This window comes from Leptonotus elevatus, chromosome 5, assembly GCF_054856555.1.
Source record: "Leptonotus elevatus isolate MCC_2025b chromosome 5, RoL_Lele_1.0, whole genome shotgun sequence".
NCBI lineage: Eukaryota > Metazoa > Chordata > Actinopteri > Syngnathiformes > Syngnathidae > Leptonotus > Leptonotus elevatus.
The window spans coordinates 4,101,498-4,127,421 of NC_141243.1; the positions used below are offsets into that span (position 1 = coordinate 4,101,498).

Below are 25,924 nucleotides of genomic sequence, written 5' to 3' on the forward strand. Positions count from 1 at the left end.
TTTTCCATCCAATTGTTTAGATTTTTTTTAAGCGAATTTACCGAAAATGCGCAAAACGGACATGCGACTTATGCCCGTTTCCATCTGTTCTTCTTTTTGCGAATATTGAGAAAGGACTCCGCCGCTGTAGGTGGCGCTATACACCAAAGAGATGTGATCCACCACGAATTTAAAAGAAGAAGAAGTATGAGTTTACTTTTGTAATTCTTGATAAACCGTAGCGTTTCTTTGCTGTTTTCCATCTAAAATAGCATTAATATTCACTTCTTTAATTCATTCCAAAAATATTTCTGCTTCGTCGCTAAAGTAATAAAAACCCACTGTTGATAAACATATGGGGAGTTTGAGACACACACTGAGGATAAGCAGTTCAGAGGACGGACAGACGGACGGACGGACAGACTGTTATGGATGAGACTGTGGCCATAAATGAGCTTTTGCAACCTGACTGTTTATTTTCCTGAGGGCAGGTTGTTGTCGTTAGCATAAACATCTGTGTTAAGCGCTCATCACCTGCAAGGTGAAATGGGCCACGCGTGCGTGCGTGCGTGTCTGTGCGCGCGCGCGCGTGCGTCCCAGACTGAAAGCAGCTGAAAAATGCTTCGCCACGCATTGTGTGTTTGTCTGCTTGTGTGTCGCAGCCTGTTTGTAAACGCTACGTGTTTACTTAGCGTGTGTGCTGTATACGTTGCGGCTGTGCGTTATTGATTTCATTTTGTGCGCGTCCCTCCTTTGTGTTGTGTATCGTGTCCGTGTGTGCATGAATTGCGGAGTGTTAATGTGTGCGCGTGTTCTTGCTTCCACGAGGGAATGTTGCACACGTACGCAGCTTTTCACGGCAGCACTAATCAGAGCGGCGTGATGAAATATGGGGTGTCCATAGAAATCCTGGCGTTGGCCGCTTTTTGAGGCCCATTGTGTGCGCGCGGCTGTCTATAAAAGCCAAGATGGAAACAAATACAAATGTGGCCGTTGTTTGTTTTCAGTTGGGTGGGCCGTCCAATGATTTCCACTGTGGAGGGCCAATCGCTTCCGTCTGCATTTGTGTGTCTCTTGTAGAACCAAATGATTTCAGTTTGTGTGCACAGTCTTGCACAAGCAGGCCACGGTGTAAATGTGTGTCTTTTACGAATCCCTGACAGAGGTGGCAAAAGTTCGTACAATCTGTGTGTACTGAAGTGGAAGTACATGCGTTAAAAAAGTAAAGTAAAAGTAAAAGTGCCGATTCAACTTCTGTGCTGAAGGGAAAGTAAGAAAGTGCAGATTCTGAACTGTACTCAAGTACTGAAGTAAAACTGAATAGTAGTAGTAAAACTTATATGCCATTCAGTGGAGACTTAAAGGGGAGTAAAGTCAAACATTTTATTTACATTAACTCATTTGCTTTCAAAATGTATAAATATGTTATATATGCTCCCAAATACGTATTTATACGTTTTTTATGTGTGTGTTTTTATGCTAGAGCATACAGAAGGCTTTGATGCAGCCTCTGAACTGATGAGATCGCTTGAATCAATGGCAGTTATTAATAAAAACGGCCAGCAGGTGGCAGCAGAGTTGAAGATAGCAACCAGGGGCATGTTGAAAAAAAAACTCATTTACCCACAGTTCTAAACAAATTTGTGAACAATGATGAAACTTAGCTATATTCTAATGCTAATTGCTGCAAAACGGAAACAGATACAAATGGGTTTTTTTCCTGATGAAAGAAGAGACTCTAATCTTTCTTTTGGTAGGTTCCATGTTTTTATAGCAATAGAACACAATATTCTGTGGGCCTTGCAAAATCTGTCAAAATCCAGTAAAACAGCTGGGAGTGAAGGGGGTAGCTTCAGTGAAAATGGCTCGTTACTATGAATCTGAATACAGTTGTGCTTGAAAATGTACATACCTGCAGGTGCAGTGTATGTAAACTTAAATGTAGAAAGCAAAACGCCATTTCTTGACACAAAATGCGTCACCAAATTTCACATCTCTACTCATGTCAACTTCAACCTTTAAAAATATCAAAACAATTGCCAAAGTATTTGGGATTTTATGGGCTTTAAGCCTTTTTCCTCACCATAAAGTGTGCTTATAAGTTTACATAACCCTTTCAAGCACACCAGTTGATCTCTTATACTCTGCTGCCACCTGCTGGTCGTTTTTGTAATAACTACCATTGCTTCATTTATTCTCTTCAGTTCAGAGGCTGCATCAAATTCTTCTGTATGCTCCGGGATAAAAAAAACAACAACAACATAAAAACGTATAAATACGTTTTTGGGACACTGATAATAATTAAAATAGAAGATGTTTTTTCGTGTACGATTTTGGGAGCAAATGAGTTAAGTTACCTAATCCACCTCTTGGTGATACCTATAGATAGATTTCAACAAATAGAAGCTGAAATCTGATTGGGCAATACAAAGTTCACCGAATAATGACGGTTGGAAATATAAATATATGATGTCATGCAAGCATTTTCAGTGCTTTTGATCATGTTTCGGCCACCAGCGAAGGCCAAGAAAGCCTTGACTGTACTTAATCAACATGGTTGAATTGACCTCATTATATTTACAGCCATTATTTTACGCTGTGTCGTAAAGAGCCCATCTTAGCAAAGTAGCAGGAGATTTTAGGAGTACATTTAAAAAGATAGCTGCAAAAAAAATCCACTTAACTTCCCACCACTGTCCGCTGAATGGATGCCGATATTGAATATGGCTTTAGCGGCGGCGATGGTGTTGCCGGGCCCCTCGAGCTCCAGTCCCATTATGGCAGATGCTCTCTCCCACCAAGTGAATCTCTGATATTGCTTGTTTAGCATTTTCCGAGGGTAATAGGCCCATTGATTTTTGCCTCGGCTCTCTGTTTTATTTACACAGAAGGACCGCGTCGCCCGGGGAGCGAAATGTACCAACACTCGTTAAAGAGAAATTGACTTGTGGACTGAGCGGGGAGCGGGCTAGGAACGGAGGGGGGCGGGGGGGACCACGAGGGCTTCGGATTTGGCGGCTGAGCTACAAGAGGACAGCTAATCAATTGCAAATTAGTGTGACTGAAAGAGAAATAAAGCAAGCGATGGACGGGCCGAGACGGAGAGGAGGAGAAGGTGGCGAGAGGCGGAAGTAATAAGACGGTGTGATAGTGAGGAATGGCAGCGTTCTCAACCAGGGCTGACAACTCATTTACTGCCGCAGATGGGGAGGGGACGCATTTGATTCACTTGGAAGATTTAACGTCGTTTTAGCATTCGGTGTCACTATCGGAGATGGATTTGGATAGAAAATTCAAAGGACTCGAAATTACCTGGAATAACTTTGGGTGCCTGAAGTGTGCAGATCGGTGTGCTAACCTTAGCAGGCAGTTACCACAAATGCAAAAACGTACGTCTCTGGGCTGATTGATTTGTAAATCTCGTCCACTTCCCGCCGTTGACTGTAAAACAAACCAACAAAACTAAACTGTGTCGTAAAACAATCCTTTCCAGTCATTGGTCCCTGCATCATTTATTTTTTTTATTGTAAAATTCCCAATAACGATTGGATGTAACCCCAAATCCAGCGGTCAGCAATCTTTCCTGTCAAAAGAGCCATTTTAGGCAAATAACAAAAAATGTGTCTGGAGCCGCAAAACATTTGAACATTGCGAGGAAGGAATTCAGTGTGTTAGTGTTAGTTGAATGTATCGAGTGTCCAAAAGCTCATTAGAGCTGCACCATGACTGAAAAATATGACCGAGGCATCCAATGCGTACACATTCATTTGCTTTTTGTTCTCCGTTTTGACATATTTTTTGTTGTTGTAATTTTTCATACTTTGTTTTTCATACATTTTTAGACTCTTACTTTATGTCAAATTTCTGACATTGTAGGCAATTTGTTGACATTTTATGGTTATTTTCTGGCTTTCTTCTTTTGTTTTGGGACATTTTATGGTAACTTTTTAAGCAATTTTAAGAACGTTTTCACCTACCTTTTGTCTCTTTTTCTGACAACTTAAAAAATTGGGCTCTGACATTTTTGGAATAATTATTCTTTTTTTTATCTAAATCATTCATTAATTCAAAGAATATGTAAAATAATAATAATAATAATTTCTACATTTTTTTTTTTTAAAGATTCACTGGTGGCAAATCCAGATCCAGAAAGTAAAACCCCTGCCACAGTTTGGCTTTAGCCCCTGATGCTAGTTAGCTAGCTCCCTAGCTAGCTCCTATGGTGCTCGTTTACCTGCTAGCTCGCTAGCTTGCTAGCATCAGGGACTAAAGCCACCATGGGAGCTAGCTAGGGAGCTAGCTAGCTAGCATCAGGGGCTAAAGCCACCATGGGAGCTAGCTAGCTAGCTAGCATCAGGTGCTAAAGCCAAACTGTGGCAGGGTTTTTACTTTCTGAACCTGGATTTGCCACCTCTGTTCACTGGGAGCCAAAATAGAAGGACTAAAGAGCCCCATGTGGCTCCAGAGTCGCGGGTTGCAGACCCTTGGCCTTCATCTTCTGAGCTTTGCATCTTTTAGCATTCCTCCTGTCAACCCACCATTACCTCTGCTAAAGACCGCGTGCCATATCTTGCATATGGCGAGAATGACGTTTTAAAACTAAACAGGGTGAACATTGATCGTGTCATATCGAGGCTTTTATCCAGCAGTTTGACATTCTGTGCGGTGCCCTTTTGTTACACAGCTCCGTTTCCCTGCCTGACTATCACGCTATCTTATACACACGCAGAGTCAGTCAGTCAGTCCCAGGGGGACGCAGCCTTCATACAGAGGGCTCCATTAGGTGTATTAGCTGGTGGTGAAAAGCAGTGCTGATGTGATGCTTACAAAGCTCCGCAGGGGAGATGGACATTTGATCTTCTCTCTGACCCAATCTGACTCCAGGGCGCCTGCCTGGTTTCATTTATGGGATGTGAGCTGTTAAGGTGGGTGGGAGCTTTGCTAGTTGTTTTTTTTAACGCTTTCAAGCGACAACCACTGCGATAAGTGGTCGACACTGAGCGGCTACCATATTGTTATTCCCACAGATTTTTAACCTACAGTGGCCCCGAGGGTAAAAAAAAACCACATCCTACACGATTACAGCAGTATTTAAATATATGTAAATATTAGGGTCCAACGGATGAGGATTTTTGAAGATCGATGCTAATTTCAATGAAATTCTGATAACCGATTAATCGACAGATTAAGTCATTCGAACCCCAAATCGTATACGTTTTTGTAATACTTATTTATAAGTTTTTTAAAAATGTCTTTTTTATGCTACAGCATACCGAATACAGCTTCTAAAATGAAGAGGTCGCTTAAAGCAGTGATAGTTCTTACAAAACACGGCCAGCGGGTGGCAGCCGAGTATAAGAGATCAGCCAGGGCCATGTTGCAACAAGCTTATTTACCCACAGTTCTAAACAGATTTGTGAATAATGATGAAACTTAGCTATACTCTAATGCTAATTGCTGCAAAACGGAAACAGATCAAAATATATATGTTTTCCTGATGAAAGAAGAGACTCTATTCTTTCTTTTGGTAGGTTCCATGTTTTTATAGCAATAGAACAGATTATTCTGTGGACCTTGCAAAATCAATCAAAATTCAGTAAACCAGCAGGGAGGGAAGGGGGTTGCTTCAGTGAAAATGGCTGGGAGTGAATGAGTTAATATAAAAATATATGTATTGAAATGTGTTATTTTTTTGGGTCCCGTAACGCTAATGACAATGAAGCTATGAATTACAGGCAGAACATATGACTGCTTTGCAATACTTTGTCTTTTCGTATTTAATTGAACAACAGAGAGAAAAATTGGCAAAAATCGGCCAATTTGTTTTGACGATTATTTTGGTGGGGAATTCATTATCTTCGCCTTATGTTGTAATGTGTTAATGTATTTAAAAATAAAAATGGGCAAAATTTGCCCAAATTTGTCCGATTTAATCGGTTGGGCCCTAGTAAATACTTTGACCTCAAAATCACAGCTTTTGACAATGTGAACATTGCCATGGCAACCCTGCATCGTCTACTGAATTAGTCTCAAATATTGGTGGACCAGCCCTGGCAACTGTTTTAGTTTGTGTATCATAATGACATTTGCTATCGGATGTATCTACTCCAAGTTCCACAAAATAGTGTTATTGCCTCTCCCAGTATGCAGCATCGCAAAGGAAATCGTTTTTGGGTATGTCGCAGTACGTCGGCATTTGCACAAATTCGTGCAGGAGTCGTTCCAGTGGACGCAGGGCGTTTTATTGCGTGCGGGTTGCTGTCTTCTGCCTCTTTTCTTGTTTGCATGCTCGCTGGGTTTAAATTGCACTTCTAGCACTTCCTTCGGGAAGGTGGATCAGGCAATTTCCTGTTTTAAAAAAAACACCTGGCGGGGGTGGGTGTGCTTTATAATCTTTAAAAGCCAACCCTTGGGTTCAGTAAAAACATCTGATGAATACAGAGTAGCTTGGGGAGGTGCGTTCACGTCGATGTGTGTGTGTGTGTGTGTGTGTTTGTGTGCGTGTGTCCACTCTCGTGGCCTCTGGCGGCTTGTGTTGGTGCTGATACCAACTTCAACTGCAACTTCACCTCTGTCAAGGTCACAGACATGAATTGAGTGCTTTAAGGTTAGATTTAAGCAGTATTGGCACAAACATCCGAGTAGTACGCTATGTGTGGGTTATTTTTCTCACAAATTTGCTACTTTATAAACTGGCAATTTTGCCACTTAAAAAACTCACAATTTTTTTTCTGGGAATGTGTGCTTCCCACAGATTTGAAATCTACTTGGGTGGGTGGACTCCGGCGGGGGAGGGGGATGGGAGGTGGGTCTCAGTCCTGTTACTTCCTCTCCTCTAGCCTCACGATCCACAAGTGAGTTACGGCGAAATAAAGTTACACGCGGTATATCCTGTCGCGACACGTTTTTTTTTCTTTTTAAATATATTTTTAAGAGATTTTCTGGAAAACTTCTTGGGTGGTGGCCAAGTTACTTGGGTGGCCCGCCCAAGTATTAACATGGTGTGGGAAACACCCTAATACGGCGTGGTATTGGTTAGATTTTCCCATCCTGTTAAAAAAATTATCAATTGATCAATAAAATAGAGTCAAATGTCCATCTCTAGGGATCAATTCAATGCAAATAATGACCTATCTATTAGGGGTGTGCCAAAAAATCGATTCTCATAAGAATCGCGATTCTCATTTAGAATCGATTTTAAATATCCCAAAATCGATTTTATTTCAATTATTTTATAGTCTTGCCTTTGTCTGTGTGTGCCTTTGTTTGGAGCGCTGTTCATGTTGTACCCGGTTTGGCCACTGATGGGCAGTGTGGTTCCACGCGGTCTTATACACTGTAAGTTGTAGCCACATTAAAGAGTAGAAGGAAAAAGTCACGATCAAGTTATTCCGATAAAAGTTGTTTTTTTTCAGCGTGGAGACGTTCTTTTGAGTGATAAAAGTGCCGCGAGTAGCGTGCTAATTAGCATTAGAGAGTCAGACTGGAGTAGATCATTACAATTCCTATAGATTGAAGCAAAAATCATTGTCAATCAAATCATTCTGAATAAAAAAATCGCTCCTAATCGAAAATCGACTGAATCGAATCGCAGCCCCAAAAATCGAAATCGAAACGAATCGTGAGACATTAAAAGATTCCCACCCCTACTATCTATGTTCAAGACATATTTGTGTTCTAGACCGTTCAGCAGTTTATTTGAATGTTTTTGTTCCTCAACATCAATTAATTCATCCGAGATGATGTATTTTGTATATTATTTGTACTTCTTCTTCAAAAAGCCCTTCTGCCACCAGCACCTCGCACGAATACAAAAGCTGTCAAAAGCACAGCGTAGATCCCATTCGAATAGCACATCAACTTGCCATACAGACTTTGATGAGACTTTACGTCGCTATTATTTACTTCTTCGAATCGACTCGACGGCAACGTTTGTGTCGTGTGCGTAGCGGCCGTCCTTATCAGTCGTTTGTGTTTATGTGCCCACTTCCCTGTCTTCCAGGCGGAGATTGTCAAGCGGCTGAACGCAATCTGCGCCCAAGTCGTCCCTTTCCTTTCTCAAGAGGTAAGGATGGGGGGGTGGGGGGGGGGGGTGGGGGGGGGGGTAGATGGCTGTCGCTGTTAGTTAAGGACGAAAGCAGAGTGAGGCGGTGAGGGTGGGAGGAAAAGCGAGATGTGTTGCGTGTGGTGGATTGCGAGACGCTGCAGACAGGCATGGACGCACACATAAACAGATAATCCTAGGTCCCCCCCCCCCCCCCCTCCCCCTCCCTACTCAGGATAGGCAGATATGCTTGAACCGATTAAATGTCTCCCACTAACATATGCAGGGAAGAGTGTGTGTGATTTGCGCGGCAAATGTGTACAGTGTTTTAATAGTAATACATTTACTATGGAATGCTTCTGTGTACGTGTGCGTTTAGCAGATAAAGAGTTGGAGGAGGAGTTGGAAGTGTCTTTTGCGCGTTGGTGTGCGTTTTTAGCGGAGGGGTGGGAACAGCAGCGAAGGAGCGAGAGTGTGTACTCCACAACTCTCCTCCAGATTAGCCCTGGATTAGGAGGGTTTAGGGTGGATTAGAAATAATGGCATTAGACAGCGGTGCCGCCGCACAGCCGCGAGGCCCGCAGAGGCCCGCAGAGGATGGAGGCAGCGAGAGGAAAGAGGCTTTGACGCTTTGCTTGGGATTCACAGCTCCACTTGGCGCTTGCGAATGTGAAATGTGACACAATCATATTAACACGCCGCAGTCGGCCTATACGCGCCGTCGGAAGGTGTTTAAGGAGCATCTTTTATGTTATGAGGTTGGCCTTTCATTCTTTGCGGGAGAGTTACATTGTGTTCCTTCGTTTTCCATCGGGCCCGGCTTCTGTTGCGATGTTGTAAGTAATACAATTGCACATGCACGTGCGCTCTCAAAGATGATCAAAGTGTGTGTGTGTGTGTGTTTTTGCAATTTTGATGAGATTTGACAGTTTGATTGGAGTTGACCTTATTGGAACCGATCAGTAATCATAATAGTAATAGTAATAATTGGGGGTGTCAAAATGATGGCGTTAATTTTGAGTTCAATTAAAGTTCCTTTAACGTCACCTTTTTTAATTTTCTGTATTGCCCCTTACTTGGAAAGCCTGTCATGGGGAATTCTAGTCGCAACAAAGCAGACACATCAAAATTTAGCTGTAATACATTTAATAATAATGCATATATTTGTGGAGACTTGAGGTCAAATTGTATTTTACAATTTAAAAAAATGTGCAGAATTTCATGAGTTACGACAGGTTAAAGATTAGATAGCTGTTAATATGAAAATAAATCAAATGCAATTATGCCATCTAGTGGCAGAAAAATGACCTCAACACAAATCAATATCATATTCGTTTTTTTACAGTACAGTACATCTTTTTAAATTTTAACTCAATTTTATGAATTATTATAAAATTATTGTATCAATGACTAAAAGATGCAGTTTAACACTTTTTTGGAACACTTTTATGTTAACAAGAGTATGAAAATGTAGATTTTTTTTATTGTACATTTAAAATTTGCGATCAATCGTGAGTTAACTATTGAAGTCAAGCGATTAATTACGATAAAAAATTGTAATCACCTGAAACCCCTAGTAATAAGTAATCAATGAAATTTAATCAAATATTTATGAGAACCTATGCTATTTATATGCATATCCATACACACTATCCCAAATAATTGATCGATTATCAATATGCTTATTGTTGTAATTTGTAGTGATTTTCACACTGAAAAGTATTTCAAACATTTTACCCTCTCATGTAACTAAATCACCCTTTCATTATTATTATTATTTACTCCACTTTAAACTACAACCACATTAATAAGCATATTGTCTAATCCAATTCACTTTCCAGTCAATGTATAATAAGACGTAAAGACCAAAATTATATATTTTTTTTAAGGTGCCTCCCCATTCTGGTTCCCCTCGTGTCCATCAAGTGTCATGTAGTGAAAATGGGTCCAATGTGTTTTGGCTGAACAAAAGCAAGTCCATTTTCCATCTGTGGTTTACTTTGTAATGAACTATCATTATTAGCGGCTAAAGATGTTATTTTCTGCAGATGAAGATTGTGCGGCATATGAGGCAGGATAAACGCTGCAGCCCTGCAAACTTGTTCATTTTCACCCCTGATAGGCTCTTTCATCTCTGGCCTACTTTTCTGTGATGGCCCTGGATGAATCTCTGGGTCCCCCGGGCTTCTCGACTTCAATGCACTTTGAATGACTTTGCAAGAGTTTCTTAAGTGTTTTTTTTGTGTCCTTACCTGTTTTTTTCCCCCCATGTTCATGAAAATGGCATCATAAACGATGACGAAAGGGACAACCTCTCCGGGAAACTAGACTAAGTGCAATTTCTGCAGAAATTGCGTGGGAATGCTGGAAGCTGAATGCTAAGCTAAATGCTAATGAAGGAAATCGAAAGATAAATTATGTGAAAATGACCATTTTTAATTGGAGTTAAATGACAAATGAATAAAAAGAAAACTTGAACTGCAATTTGTCTAAAGTGGGATTTAATCATTTCAGAGAAATTATAATCCATTTCCTGATAGTTGGTATCGAACCATCAAATGTACTAAAATGTGGTCCACGCGAGGTTTGAACCCGGGTCCTCGTTGGTGGAAGGCAATTGTGCTAAGATTTTCATGACCGAAACAACCTGGCAGAAACAGGATGTTGTGATGATGCAAGAAAAAACATGATTGTCGCAAGCTTGACTAGATAAACAGGCATGGTTAGCCTCATGTCGCTAACTTTTGCTAGCCTGATCGCTGCCAGCCTTAATAGGGCCCAACCGATATGTTTTTTGTTTTGTCTTTTATCCTGATGCCTATACCAATTTTTGGCAGAAAAAAAAATGCAGATTACCAAATATGTCTTCACGTGAAAATGGTGCACTAAAACATTTATATATACTGTGACTGAAAAAGTCTCCTTTGTCTGTCCTTTGTTTTGTTCAAAGAGCTCACCATTTTTTTCCAGTGGCTCTTTCACATCTGGATGGATGTGATGTAATATGTCCTGATGCCTCCCCACTAACTGCAAATGTTGTCTCAGCATCAGCAGCAGGTGGTGCAAGCGGTGGAGAGAGCCAAGCAGGTCACCATGGCTGAACTCAACGGCATCATTGGTGTGAGTGTTTATTTTTATTTTTTTTTATTTTTTTTGCACAAATCAAGGAGATGGAATACTGTAAATGCTCAAACGGCTATCTATCCGCTCGTGTGTGTGTGTGTGTGTGTGTGTGTGTGTGCATCAGCAGCAGCAGCTCCAAGCTCAGCACCTCTCCCATGGCCACGCCATCCCCGTCCCGCTCACGCCGCACCCGGCGGGCCTTCATCCCCCGCTGCCCCCCGGCGCCGGTACTGCCAGCCTGCTGGCGCTCTCCTCGGCCCTCGGCCATCAGTTGCCCCTCAAAGATGAGAGGAAACACCAGGACGGCGCCGAAGAACACCCGAGAGGTACCAGCGTTGGTTTTGTTTTGCATGCTCGTTGATTGGAAGGTATATTTGTCCCACAATGTATCACGAGATCAGTCATGCAATAAAAAAAAAAAAAGGTTTCTAGTTGCAACTGGATCTGTTAAAGTAGATAGAACTGCCTTAAACTCTTTTGCTATGATACCTGTTGAATGTTAATGAGTCGCTGTTCACTCAAAGGCACTCGGTTAATTACGTCGTAGCGTTACCTTACGTTGCATCAGATAATCTTCTTTAAACAGCAGCTCACAAATTAAGCCAATTAACTGTATTTATCTGTGCGCTTCACATTAGGTTGACATGATTACTTAGCATGGTGCTAATTCTGAATGTTTTCTTTCTTTCTTTTCTTGCCGCCTTCCTCATCAGAGAGAGATTCTGTGAAGGTAAGTCCGTCTCCCACCATTTGAACATCTTTCTTCTTTATGTTTACAAACTGATTTTCATACATTACTTTCCACCAAGTCACTCAGGCCATAGATGGATGGATGGATGGATGGATGGATGGATGACTCCAAAGTCAAGTGTATGTTCATTGAGAAAGCTCAAAATAGGTTAGCTAGCTAAAATAGCTTAGCATAGATATCTTAACATAGATACCTGGGTTATCTTAGCACAGATAGACGAGATAGCTTAGCGTAAATAGCTTAGCCTACGATAGATAGCTGGATGGATGGATGGAAGGATGGATGACTCCAAAGTCAAGTGTATGTTCATTGAGAAAGCTCAAAATAGGTTAGCTAGCTAAAATAGCTTAGCATAGATATCTTAACATAGATACCTGGGTTATCTTAGCACAGATAGACGAGATAGCTTAGCGTAAATAGCTTAGCCTACGATAGATAGATGGATGGATGGATGGAAGGATGGATGACTCCAAAGTCAAGTGTATGTTCATTGAGAAAGCTCAAAATAGGTTAGCTAGCTAAAATAGCTTAGCATAGATATCTTAACATAGATACCTGGGTTATTTTAGCACAGATAGACGAGATAGCTTAGCGTAAATAGCTTAGCCTACGATAGATAGCTGGATGGATGGATGGAAGGATGGATGACTCCAAAGTCAAGTGTTTGTTCATTGAGAAAGCTCAAAATAGGTTAGCTAGCTAAAATAGCTTAGCATAGATAGCTTAACACAGATAGCTGAGATATCTTAACATAGGTAGCTGAGATAGCTTAGCGTAGGATGGATAGATAGATAGATAGATAGATAGATAGATAGATAGATAGATAGATAGATAGATAGATAGATAGATAGATAGATAGATAGATAGATAGATAGATAGATAGCAAGCAGTACTTTATAGGCCTGGTGGGCCGCCAGGCTTTTCTTGATGTAAACTGTAAAACTGATTGAATAGTAGACAGGTAAATACTGTATCACGACTGCACAAAGTAGATAAGGCCACAAACTAAGATATTTAACATACTGTATATCTGCTCGAAGCACAAAGTGCACTACCATTTAAAAACATATATATTTTCTTCTTTAAAAAGTTCTACATGGGCGGCAGCTCTAGTTATTAATTTTGTGCTTAATGTCTGTGATGGATCCCTTAGCAACCAACCAGTTGAGAATCACATCACTGATACAATAAAAGTATTTTCACTCATGGAGACAGCACTTCATACGTTTCGTGTCGACAACTTCACTAAACAGTCACGCATGGATTCTGTTCATAAAAATCTACCGTTGCGCTAATCTGTGCATCCGATAAAAGTCAATGTGACATCACAACTAAATATTCATGTTTAACTTCACCCTTGATAGCCTTGATAGCACTCCAGAGGTTCAACAATTTGCATACCAAAAAAAAAAAGCCTCCTTTAAAATGTATCAGTGCTAATTATTATTATTATACTCTGCTCAGTTTTACAACAAGTCTAAGGTTTTGATTTTGGGTGTGCTTTAAGATTCAGAGATGCGCAAATGGAGACAAAAAAAAAAGGAGCAGCATGGTTAGTGAAGTGAGAAAGCGCCAAAGACGTAACGTTACAGCTTGTAGTAATTAGTCCCTTAAGCTCAGCCTTTTCCCAAGGCAAACGTTTGGTTTGTTGAATACTCAATGAGCAGATTAGCATTTCTTTATTCCAGCCGCTTAAACTCAACACACACACACACACACTTGCGTGTTCATTGGTGTTTGGGAGTTGCTATAGACTGGAGAAATGCTTAATACATTATCTCCTGCCCCCCCCCCCCCACCCCATGTAGTCTATCCTCCTCCACACACACTCACAGCTGTAGGCAGTGCGATGGAAACGATTAGCAGCGTACGAATGTGTGTGTGAGGTCTTCTGGAATCGGTAGCAAAAATAGGAAGACCAAAATGATGAATGCCTTTCATTAGTGCCCTGTGGGAGAGCGAACACATGCATGCACGCACACGCACGCGCACACACTTAGAGATGCTCTTTGACATGGCGGCCAACAGTCACTTCATGAAACCAATAAGCCCCTTGTCAGTGGTCTCCAGTTGCCTTGGCAACAGTCCACTGGGTACAGTGTGTGTGAAATGCATGAGCCTCTGTGGCTTAACGTCCTTGGTGTTCGCACCTCGTACACCGATAACACTGACGTGGGTGTGAACGGCGCATTTACACCACGTGTTGACCATACAGTATTGTTGCCGGGATGTGTTCGAGAACTTCAGGTCTTTTACCTTCCGTCTTTTTGCTTGAGTGGAGTTAATTGAAGGTGATGGAAACACTGACTGACTATCAAGAATAGGATCTGATGCTGAGAACGAAATATTTGTCATTTGTTCAAGATTGAGAAAGAAACCATTAATGGCCTCCACCCTAAGGTCCACCGTCTTTCAATTAACAGCCCAGTCACTTGAAACAAAGGCCTCACCCCAAATATTTTACCCTCAGGTAGATAAAAAAAAAAAAAAAAAAAAGGCTTTAACTTTTACCATGACATAAAACTAGGGATGTTCGATACCACTTCTTTTCACACCGGATTGGTCGCCATGATTGGACAGGACTGGACTGGTTGCCATGACTGGACAGGACGCGAGTAGACTGGTCGAAATGACTGGAATGGAGCGTGACGTGGTTTGCCTTGACTTGCTATGGAGTGACTTGACTTGGCTAAGGCTATGGCTTCTTGGCTGTGACGAGGATGACTTGGCTGTAGCGATGACTTGGCAGTTACGAAAGCTACTTGGCGGTGACGAAGACCTGACGCACAAACTCCCACACATAACATAGGCAATGCACCCACATCGACTGGACAAACACAACACACTAAATACACTAACACTAATGAGACACACCTGGGGAAGGGAAGACACACACACACAGGTGGACGCGGTTAGACATAACGAGACAAGGAAGGAAACCAGGAACACAAGACAGAGGTCGCCCATCCCTACTTAAAACAATTACAAGCAGCAATCAGTAGTCGGTTTATAAGCACTATTGTTTACACGGGGACATTAAAGAGGGAATTGCTAACCAAACCAGCAGCACCTACTGATGACTAATTATGTTAGGACTTACTCAAATGTTGTAAACTTTTTTTCCAGTATTGAAGAGGAGCTCAAATGAGATGGAAATGCGTCTTTTCTGACATTTGTTGCTCCAGTTGCCTCCAGTGCAAAGTTGTGTGCATCCATTTTTGTTATAGTGCATTTGAGGAAGGTGGGAAATCGGATATATCCCTCTTGGAATCTCCTAGTTCCGACCTCAAAGCGTTTGAGGAAAATGTAGATAATAAAGATGGCTGAATCTGATAAATAGTTTTTTTGTTCTGGTTAACGTTGCCGGTCCAAATCACGAGAAATTATTCATTTCGAAGAGCAAAATTTATGTTATAATAAATAAATACATAAATATGTTTATAATTATGCGAATTATGTTTTGCCATTCACAGTCTTTGTCTCTGCGGGGATCTCCATTGTTGAGTGAAGTTAGATTGATTGTTTGTTTGTTTTTCTGACAACTCGACTCAAAGGAGCATTCCCGTGCACACTTCCTGGTATGAAGTCGGAAAAGTCCGACTTCCCACCTTCCTCGAATGCAGCATTATCGTCTGCTATTAGGCCCATTCAGCCTCCGTCCGGATTGATATTTCTCAGCATTTTCTCCCTAATAGTCCTTTTGTTTGTTTTAAACAACAGTTTGATGTGACACACTGCAATATAGATTATTTTAGTTATCGTGATTAATTTGCCGAGCAACAAAATTTAACAGTGCTGCCCGCTTATATTGCGCCGAAACCTCGCTCCTCCCTTCCCAAGATCCTTGTCATCAACACCTGCATCACGGCAAAGGGCAGCGGAAAGGTTACAAGCGTGAGTTAGTGGAAAGGTCGAGTTAAAGGTCCTGCTTTATTTTTCTTTTCTCTGTTGGTCGGCTGCGGGCGAGAAAAGCTTCCCGACGAGGCGCCAATCGAGACGGCCCGAGTGATCGTTAGAGATGAGAGAGAGGAAAAGTGTCCAATTAACGTTTATAGACTCTCCAGCAGCAACTATTCAACAGAGTATTGTTTATAAACGGAGAGACACGCTAACAAATGCGTCTTCTCGGCCAGTGGTCCCAAAAATATCTAGGCTGGAATTCCACATCAAGTTAATGTTGTACGTGTCTGACTTACCGTGTTCACTTTCAACGTGTGTTCAGTGTGAAGTTGTTATTTCTTCCAGAGCTCATCTGTGTCTCCGTCCGCCAGTTTTCGGACTGGAGAGAAGCACCGAGGTTCCGGCGAGTACTCCGCCGACAGCAAGAAGCAGAAGACAGACGATAAAGAGTTGAGCTCTGCACGATACGTACGTTTTTGTTCCACAGTTAACATTTCTATTTACTGTTAAGAGGAGCACATTCAATGAAATTGTTATTATTATTTATTTTATTATTATTTGTATTATTATTTTATCCAACAGAGTATGCACAATAGTATGGAGGACCAAAACTGCCCGAATTAAAAAATAAATAAATAAAAAATTAATAAAAGTAAAAATATAAATGGATATAAAAATGTAATTCAAAAAATGAAAAAAAAATATATATAAATGGAAATAAAAACAACAACAAAAATATATCCCTAAATAAACAAATACAAGTAAAAGTAAATAAAAAAAATATTAAAAAAAAAAATATATATATATATATATATATATATATATATATAAATAAATGTTTAAATAAATCCAAAAATAAATATATACGTAAATAGAATTAAATATCAATAAATAAATAAAAACGCTGTCGGATCAAAATGTTAGTCAAATGAGGGGGCGGTCCTAAGCGTGAGCGATTCGGCGAACAAGGAAGTCTTGCCAGCTTGCATAGAGAGCTCCAATAATCACCACGACTGACAAAGTCACAAGTTGTAGTGACAGTGGACAACATAGTCGTCCATTGCTGGAGCTCTCCATACAAACTGGCGAGACTTCCTTGTCCGCCGACCCGCTCACTCGACCAATGAAACAGCGGAGCCCAACCCTAGACACGCTTAGGACCGCCCCCCCATTTGAATAACATTTCGACTTAACAGCATGAAATAAATAAATGTAAGAACAAAACGTTTTTATTTATTGATTGATATTTAATTCTATTTATATATTTATTTTTGTTTTTATTTCAACATTTATTTATTTTTTTTTAATCTCGTTTTTTTGTTGTTGCTTTTATTTATTTATTTAGGGATAAATATATATATATATATTTTTTTTTTCCATTTATATTCATTTTTTGTATTTTAATTTTGATTTATATATTTTTATATCCATTTTTATTTCCACTTTTATTTAGTCATTTATTTATTTTACATTTTGGCAGTTTTAGTCCTCCATACAATAGTTGATGTATTTACTTCTAGCTGAAAATTTTCTAGGAGAGTGACGGTGAGAAGAGTGATGACAACTTGGTGGTGGACGTGTCCAATGAGGTATGCGGCAGTTTGACAATCAAAGCATCTTGTGGGCTTCTCAATCAGCAAAATGAAACGTATTTCTTCCTTCAAACAACCACCTCAGGATCCAGCCTCTCCCAGAGGAAGTCCCGCCCACTCCCCTCGGGAGAACGGATTGGACAAGAGTCGGCTGCTGAAGAAGGATGCGCCCCTGAGTCCCTCTTCTGTCGCCTCCTCCAGCAGCACCCCTTCATCCAAATCCAAAGAGATTAATTTGGTGAGGCGTCTGATCTTTTTTGTATCATTTCTCAAGGTAGTTTCTATTTTTAGCAAATAAAAAAAAAACCGTTTATGAGGTAAGCATCACAGATGAAAACTTGGAGGTGTCATTGTTGTACTATTATTAGTGTTATATATTTCACTGAAATAACTGTTCTTAACACGTGTCTTTTTTTTTTCTGGAGAAGAATGAAAAATCCACAACACCCGTTTCCAAGTCCAGCACACCCACATCCCGCTGCGACGCGCCCACTCCCAGCAGCACCACCACCAGCCTGAGGGCAGCTCCAAGTAAGCCACCAGGAGTCGAGACACTCGGTAAGTCTTGTGTGATTTGTAGAGTGTTGCACACGTGTCCATTTTTAACATCTTAACATCAGCTAAATGATTTTGAAACATAATCTATCTGCGATTATTTTTGCTCAATATTGCGGTTTTAATATGCAATTAATTTTTTCAAGGTCCTCTTTGTGGTTTTTTTAACAAACATAAGTAATACATTTATTTTTGTCACAATAAACAATTTTAGATTTATGATACATAAAGGCTCACAGTAAAATAAAGGCAACCGAACCCTGGATTAATATGACAGTTAAATTATTTATTTATTTAAATTAAAGTTATTAACTTTGACTTGCTGTCCCTCATAAGGAAAATTAAAAAAAAATATTTTTTTGCTTTTTATTAATATTAATATCAAATATAAAACATATGATAAAAATCACTGAGTGAATTGAAATTGCACCCAATTGTCCAAAACATGTTGAAGTTCAAAATGGCACAGTCCAAAATTATTACTGTCATTATTATATGTGGGGAAAAAAATTATAGTACACATGAGTAAAAATGTCCAAATTTTGGCCCATTGACTCATTATTTTTCATGTTTTTTGATGCACTGTACACCTGAAGTATTTTAGTGCATTTCCCGCGATTACCCAATTTATCCCTTCACTGGGTCATCAACTAAACGTAGTTTTCCAGAAAAAATTAATACAAAATAAAACTAAACGTAGAAAAATAAATTGACTTTTGAGTCATAAATGCCATAATACACCAGATGGCGCTAGAGAGCTAATTATCATTTTTGGTTGAGCTGACGTGCGCTTCCTATGTCCCCATTTTTAAACCAAAACAAGAAAGCACGGTTGGGATCAAGAGCTCAGGTCTGTGAGCATTTGTGGACACAGTAGTGACGGGCACACGCATATGAGTAGTTATTTGTGCTCTTAGGACAACATTGCTTTTATTGTCCATAGAGGGCATCAAAAACAAATAAATAAAAACTATATACAGTATGTATGGATAGGTCTGATGCCACTGAACATTTTGATTGGTCGCAAGTAAAAAATATATATTCAGAAATGATTTATATATCACACTTCCAATGGTGAGCCAAATGTTGGCCCATTTTACTTATGTGTCGTAAAAAAAAAAACGTTACGAGGGTTTTAATTGTTCACTTCCAATTCTACCAATCCTACCAAACATGTATGGTGACGCTATGTAAATAAATAAATTAAACATACACGTACAGAAAAGTAGTAGTAGTAAAAGAAGAAGAAATTAAAAAATCTCGCTGTTGGCTTATCTCATATTTAAATTGCTTTTCCGTACTTTGCTCTTCTTATCAAGCAGATAGAAAAATGTTGGATTGTCTTCTTGTTGCAGGACCCGGCCTGCGTACACCGCTGGCGGTGCCGTGCTCGTACCCCGGCCCGTTTGGAATGGTCCCTCACCTCGCCATGAACGGTGATCTGAGCGGAGCGGGCGCCCCCTACACTGGCCTGCATAGTATGAGCACTGTGGCCGCCGCCGCCGCCGTGGCCGCTTACGGACGCACACAAGTGGTACGCAAAACACGTGCATGTCGTACAACAACAGTAGCAGAATTTGAATTGCTTTTTTCATGCAGTTGTTTAAATTTACAAAGCCTGTGAATTCCCCATAAGTGTGAATGTGCATGTAATTGCTTGTTTGTCGATGTGTGTCCATAGGAAATGACTGCATAATTGGTTGATGTGTGTCTAAAGACTTTTCATTCATCTTCTGTAGGTGGGATTTGATCCTCACCATCACATACGTGTCCCTGGCCTTCCTCCTAACCTGTCAGGCATTCCTGGTGGAAAACCGTAGGTTGCCCTTTCTCATTTCTATCTATCTATCTATCCATCCATCCAGCCATCCATCCATCCACCCACCCATCTATCTATCTATCTATTGTTGAAAAAATATATTTTTTTTCCGCGTGTTCGTTTTGTTCCCGGTAGTGAGAATGTTGATTTTCTGAATACAGACTGGAGATCGGTGAACAGGTCCTTCGAAGGATTTATTTTACAGAATATTCCGGACACAAACAAGTTTACAGACAAATGGCTGCAGTCCTCTCGCAAGTGTGTAGATTCCTGACAATTGCAATATTCTTATACTATCAGAAAGGCGGTACCACTAAACCCCTCCCCTCTCCCCTTTCTTCCCACCCCTGCCCCCAGCCAAGACAGACTTTTACAGCAGTCAATACACATTGACAGATGGCCTTTTGATGTGGAAATATAGTAGGTCTCAGAACCTGACGGCACCTAGCACAAGATAAGACTTACAAAGAAATCCTATTAACACATTTGCTTCACCCCAGACAAATGGCTCATCAATGTGGGAATACAGGAAGCTTCCCCAAACATCATTTAAACACTCACCCACCTCTACTGAGGAAATTAAAGCAGTTATGACTAAATCTAAACAGTTATTACTAAATCAAAACAGTTATAACTAAATCTGGGCAGAAGACTCTCAACACTATCTTGCTTGCTAGCTAGCTTATCTATCTATCTTGCTAGCTAGCTAGCTAGCTAGCTAGTTTATCTCTCTACCTTGCTAGCTAATGATGAGTTATTAACATTGTTTTTCAGTTTTAATTTATATTTTAGCCGTTTTTGGATTTAGTTATAGCAGTATGGCTCAATGAATAGAATTGTATTCTTATCTGTGTTACTTTCATGAGAAGGGCAACGGGTTCATACATTCATTCGCTATCTCTAAATGGGAGGGCCGGTCTCTGCTGGTCGGAAGGGAGTCAGGCTTATTATTATTGTATTTTTTCTAATCTGATTTATACCCATGGGAACAGATTCTCTTGTATTCACTGAGTTGTAAACAAATGTACTGTGGGCTGATGGGAGGAGACTTTTCGTATTCTCCCACTTTTGTATAAGTATTGATGCCCCACGTTGGACGAGACAGAAAACCTGATAGAACACGGCTTCAGTGTCATCAGCCTTTTGTCATCAGAAGCTTCTGATAATTATTTACCTTTGCAAAGGGACTTCTTCACCAGGATCTCACCATTCAGTTAATTGAACACGCAAAGAGTACAATACTTAATATTGTCTACTCTAACACTAGCTAGCTTATCTATCTGTCTGTCTGTCATCCGTCCGTCAGTCCGTCCATCTGTATGTCGCGTGTTGTCCCATGAACAAGATATAATAAAATACTTGCAAACTTGTGAAGAGTTTTCAGACTTTTGTGAGATACTGGACTGTATATCCATCCATCCATTTTGCTCCAGAGCCTATTCCTTTCACGTGAGCGCTGACGGACAAATGCAGCCAGTACCTTTCCCCCCGGACTCTCTGATCGGCCCGGCCATCCCGCGTCACGCGCGACAGATCAACACACTTAACCACGGGGAGGTGGTGTGTGCTGTCACCATCAGCAACCCGACCCGTCATGTTTACACCGGCGGCAAGGGATGCGTCAAGGTGTGGGACATCAGTCACCCCGGCAACAAGACCTCTGTGTCACAGCTGGACTGCCTTGTGAGTCACTTCAATGTGCAACCTTGATTCATGACAGATATTATGTGCGAGATTAGAATTAAACGTCTGTGCCATCAGAACAGAGACAACTACATCCGCTCCTGTCGACTGCTCCCCGACGGACGGACGCTCATTGTGGGTGGCGAGGCGAGTACTTTGTCAATATGGGACTTGGCCACACCGACTCCACGGATCAAAGCGGAATTAACGTCATCAGCTCCCGCGTGCTACGCCTTGGCCATCAGCCCCGACTCCAAAGTCTGCTTTTCCTGCTGCTCCGACGGAAACATCGCCGTATGGGACCTTCACAACCAGACTCTGGTCAGGTAGGCTATCAAAGGTGTACTTCTTAGATGTACAGTAAGACTAGTCATTACAACTAACATTATTACAATACATTTGAAAATTATATTCTTTATTTTCTTAATTTTTTGTATTTATCATGGGCCTTAAAATAATTACCCAAGTCATTCAAAAAATATATTTTTTAGGAAACAGAATTTTTTTTTTTTTTTACCATTTGCATCATGAAGAGATGATTTAGACTAAAATAATAATTTTTGCACACAAAAAAAAAAACGACTTAGGCAATTATTTTAACAGAGTGACGATATGTTTTTCTCTTTTTTTAAATTGGTGATACAGAGCAGATGCATATGACACACACAAAAAAACATAAATAAATAGATAAATAAATAAATAAGACTAATGGCCTGTCAAAGACTGGGTACATGCTTTTCGGGATGGCCTGTGTAGCCAAAATCACAAAAATCTCTCTGTGAGGCTAAAAAAAAGAAAAGAAAAGAAAATAAACATTTGTGGCCTACATTCTGGAACTGTAAACTCGTGTGTTGTTTTTTTAAAGAAAACATTTTCCCCCAAGGGTGGGATTTTGATGTCAAACCAGTATCCCCCTCCCATTTTCAAAGCAGAACGCTCTTTCCAATAATTGGATTAAATGAAGCTCTGTGTAAACTGCAGACAGTTCCAGGGCCACACTGACGGCGCGAGCTGCATAGACATCTCCAATGACGGCACCAAGCTCTGGACGGGAGGTCTGGATAACACCGTCCGCTCCTGGGATCTCCGAGAAGGCCGCCAGCTGCAGCAGCATGACTTCACCTCGCAGGTAAACTTTGTATGACTCGTACAGGTGCGTCAAATCACCTGAAAGATCACAAATAGCGGGCGCCAAATTGCTTGTTTGCTCTAACAGGTGTAAAAGTGCTGGAGACTGATGTATTTTAACTCATTCACTCGCAGCCATTTTCACTGAAGCAACCCACTTCGCTCCCGGCCTGTTTTACTGGATTAGGACTGATTTTGCAAGGCCTACAGAATATTCTGTTCTATTGCTATAAAAACATGGAACCTATCAAAATAAAGATTAGAGTTTCTTCTTTTATCAGGGAAAAATTTATATTTGTATCGCTTTCTGTTTTGCAGCAATTAGCATTAGAATATAGCTAAGTTTTATCAATATTCACATTCCTGATGAAAAAACTGTCAAAAAAGAGCTTTTTGCAACATGGCCCAGGCTGATCTCTAATACTCTGCTGCCACCTGCTGGCCGTTTAAAAAATGACTATTAACTACCATTGCTTTAAGCCACCTCTTCACGTCAGAAGCTGCATCAAAGCCTTCTGTATGCTCTTGCATAAAAAAAAAACGTAAAAACATGTAAACACTTATTTGGTAGTGAAGAACAAAGTATTTAAAAACATTTTTGGGATTGAATGAGTTAAAAGATGCTTTTTTTTCACCATGGACAATTTGGAGCATGAAGTTTGAAGTGATGGAATTGGAAGTGTTAGTGGAAGAGGCGGACAAACATATTACTGAGTTACAGAAAATTATAATAATAATAATAATAATAATACCCTTTATCTGCCCATCTTCACGTTGTGTTTAAAACTTGGGACAACACATCTGGAAAAACTGCTCTTGGAAGAGGCCAGCACCAATTTTGTCAGCTGGTGGATGGCATGACTCCTTCTTGTGACTGTCTCCAAGTCAGACGTTAACTCGCTCGGAAGCCTCAAAATTTTTATTGTTTAACTCATTCACTCGCAGCCATTTTCACTGAAGCAACCCCCTTCGCTCCCAGCTGGTTTACTGGATTTTAAATTATTTTGCAAGGCCCACAGAATATTGTGCTCTATTGCTATAAAAAAGAAAAATTGGAGTCTCTTCTTTCATCAGAAAAAAAAGTTTATTTTTATCTGTTTCCGTTTAGCATTCAAATATAGCTAAGTTTCATCATTATTCACAAATCTGTTTAGGACTGTTGGGAAAAGAGCTCTTTTTGCAACATGGCCCTGGTTGATCTCTTATACTCTGCTGCCACCTGCTGTCCGTTTTTTTGTAATAACTACCATTGTTACATATGTTTTGGGGAGCAAATTAGTTAATAAACAATATGTTGTGAGATTTTTTTTTTGTTTGTTTCTTACATTTGCTCAAATGTTTACATGGTGGAAAAAGATCTTCTCCTTGGGATACTGTCCGACGGGCGAGTGGCTGGCGGTGGGGATGGAGAACAGCAACGTGGAGGTCCTGCACGTCTCCAAACCCGACAAGTATCAGCTCCACCTTCACGAAAGCTGCGTGCTCTCGCTCCGATTTGCTCACTGTGGTGAGTCAGACGTTGATCAAATCCTTGGAGCGGTCGCGCTCGTCGGATGTGTTTGTCATCCGCTCATCCACTTGCAGGAAAATGGTTCGTCAGCACGGGGAAAGACAATTTGCTCAACGCATGGAGAACCCCGTATGGGGCCAGCATATTCCAGGTAACTCCAAGAACTGATATGCTGACATTGCAAGAAAAATAATAAGAATTATTTGACATCCTCTTTAAACTGTTGATGGGTTGGATGTAATGTTAGAGAAAACAGTAAGCATGCAACACAGAACACGAAATTGTATTTTTGAGACTTTCACATAGTTTATTTCTTTCCCCCTTCTGACAGTCCAAGGAGTCGTCTTCAGTGCTGAGTTGCGACATCTCCGTGGATGACAAGTACATTGTGACCGGCTCCGGAGACAAGAAGGCCACTGTCTATGAGGTCATATACTAGGGTGGGGGTGGGGGAGGGGGGGGGTCAATGAGGTCAACCCTGTGTACCATATGTAATGTGTATAATAAGGATTTTCATTTCTTCTTGGACTTTTGAAGGCTGTTCAGAAGTTGAACAAAGCACAGAGATTCTTTTTTTTTTTTTATGCGTGAATGTTATGTCCATGCACACTGAGCATAATGTTTACCAAAAAAACACCTTTTTTCTTTCTGCGTGTTGCGTAGCTGTGCGGCACCAACACGAGCTTGTTTATTGTTTACATACAGTATTTACTTATTCCCATGTGTGTATGGATGCTTGGTTGCGTTTTGCCTCCCACACTTAGCATTAACACTTTAGCCATCAAAACTACCTGTGGATTAATATGCTTACTCTCACTTACAGAAAAATGCATGTTACACTCTAAAAACAATTGGGTCAAACCCAATTATGGGTCAATTTGACCCAAAGGATCTGACTAACATGAACGAGTTGTTTTACAATAAAAGAGCCATTTCTTGACTCAAAGTAGAGGATCGGTCCATTTTTGACCCATAGTTGGGTTATTTTTGACCCAACTGTTTTTAGAGTGTAAAGGTTAATTGAAGACTAAATTGTCCATAGGTGTGATTGGCGTGGGATTGCTTGTTGTCTGTACAGTCGCTCCAGGGTTCGACATTAATTAATGGCGGCCCGTTGGACCCTAGGCTAGCATGGCACTGTGTTGGGCACCACGTACTCTACCCGGACTCGGGTGCAGCCTTGCAAAGGCTCCAGACAACTGTTTTTATGTTCACAAACAATTTTTCTTGTCAACAAGAAACATGCCGAAAACATTCAGCTTGGAAGAAGAACAACTTGTAAACATGTAATTATTTACGTTTAAAAAGAAACTTCCTGCCGCTAACAGCTGTGTTTCTTCTATACGAATGGCCTTTTGTTGTTGTTTTTTTAAAGTCTAGTTTGTAGTTGATTTTATTAAATTATTGTGTGGATTTTTTGTGTGTAAGACGTGTTAATTTTTCCATATCTCATAACTTGTCAGAGTAAAATATGTCAATGTAATACAGTGGAAATACTTAATCATTGGGATTTAATTATTGAAAAATTAGATAAAATAAATAAATTGAAAAATAACATAACATTGCCCACCTATTAGAGAGGGACAATTGTGAGTTTAAGTTATGGGAAATAAGTAATTGCGGAAAATAATAACAAATAATCAAATTATTAATTAAGATCATGAAAAATACAGTATATTTGTCTCCTACTAAATAAATAATATAATAAATACATGCATGTATATTTATATTAGGGGTGTCAGGCAATTAAAATGTTTAATCGTAATTATTAATTAATTAATAGTTAACTCACGATTAATCACAAATTTTAGATCTGTTCTAAACGTACAATAAAATGTAC

At 40.2% G+C, this 25,924-nt stretch overlaps 1 protein-coding gene across 7 annotated transcripts in view; it reads left to right on the forward strand.

Annotated features, from left to right (window-relative positions):
• The window catches only part of LOC147173408 (transducin-like enhancer protein 4), a 30,895-nt gene extending 5,398 nt beyond the window's left edge, over nt 1–25,497 (forward strand). For 2 of the 7 annotated variants that reach the window (XM_086076273.1, XM_086076269.1), the window contains 16 exons: nt 7,982–8,044; nt 11,069–11,143; nt 11,271–11,472; nt 11,860–11,876; nt 16,143–16,265; nt 17,333–17,386; nt 17,475–17,627; nt 17,815–17,947; nt 19,300–19,478; nt 19,684–19,760; nt 21,197–21,446; nt 21,525–21,772; nt 22,428–22,575; nt 23,931–24,081; nt 24,159–24,235; nt 24,416–25,497. In XM_086076273.1, the coding sequence (XP_085932399.1) occupies nt 7,982–8,044; nt 11,069–11,143; nt 11,271–11,472; nt 11,860–11,876; nt 16,143–16,265; nt 17,333–17,386; nt 17,475–17,627; nt 17,815–17,947; nt 19,300–19,478; nt 19,684–19,760; nt 21,197–21,446; nt 21,525–21,772; nt 22,428–22,575; nt 23,931–24,081; nt 24,159–24,235; nt 24,416–24,523 (2,058 nt within the window). In that variant the 3' untranslated portion in view covers nt 24,524–25,497. The remainder of the gene's footprint in view (nt 1–7,981; nt 8,045–11,068; nt 11,144–11,270; nt 11,473–11,859; nt 11,877–16,142; nt 16,266–17,332; nt 17,387–17,474; nt 17,628–17,814; nt 17,948–19,299; nt 19,479–19,683; nt 19,761–21,196; nt 21,447–21,524; nt 21,773–22,427; nt 22,576–23,930; nt 24,082–24,158; nt 24,236–24,415) is intronic. The other 5 variants (XM_086076274.1, XM_086076270.1, XM_086076275.1 and 2 more) reach the window with 3 other exon arrangements.
• The last annotated feature ends 427 nt before the right edge of the window (nt 25,498–25,924 follow it).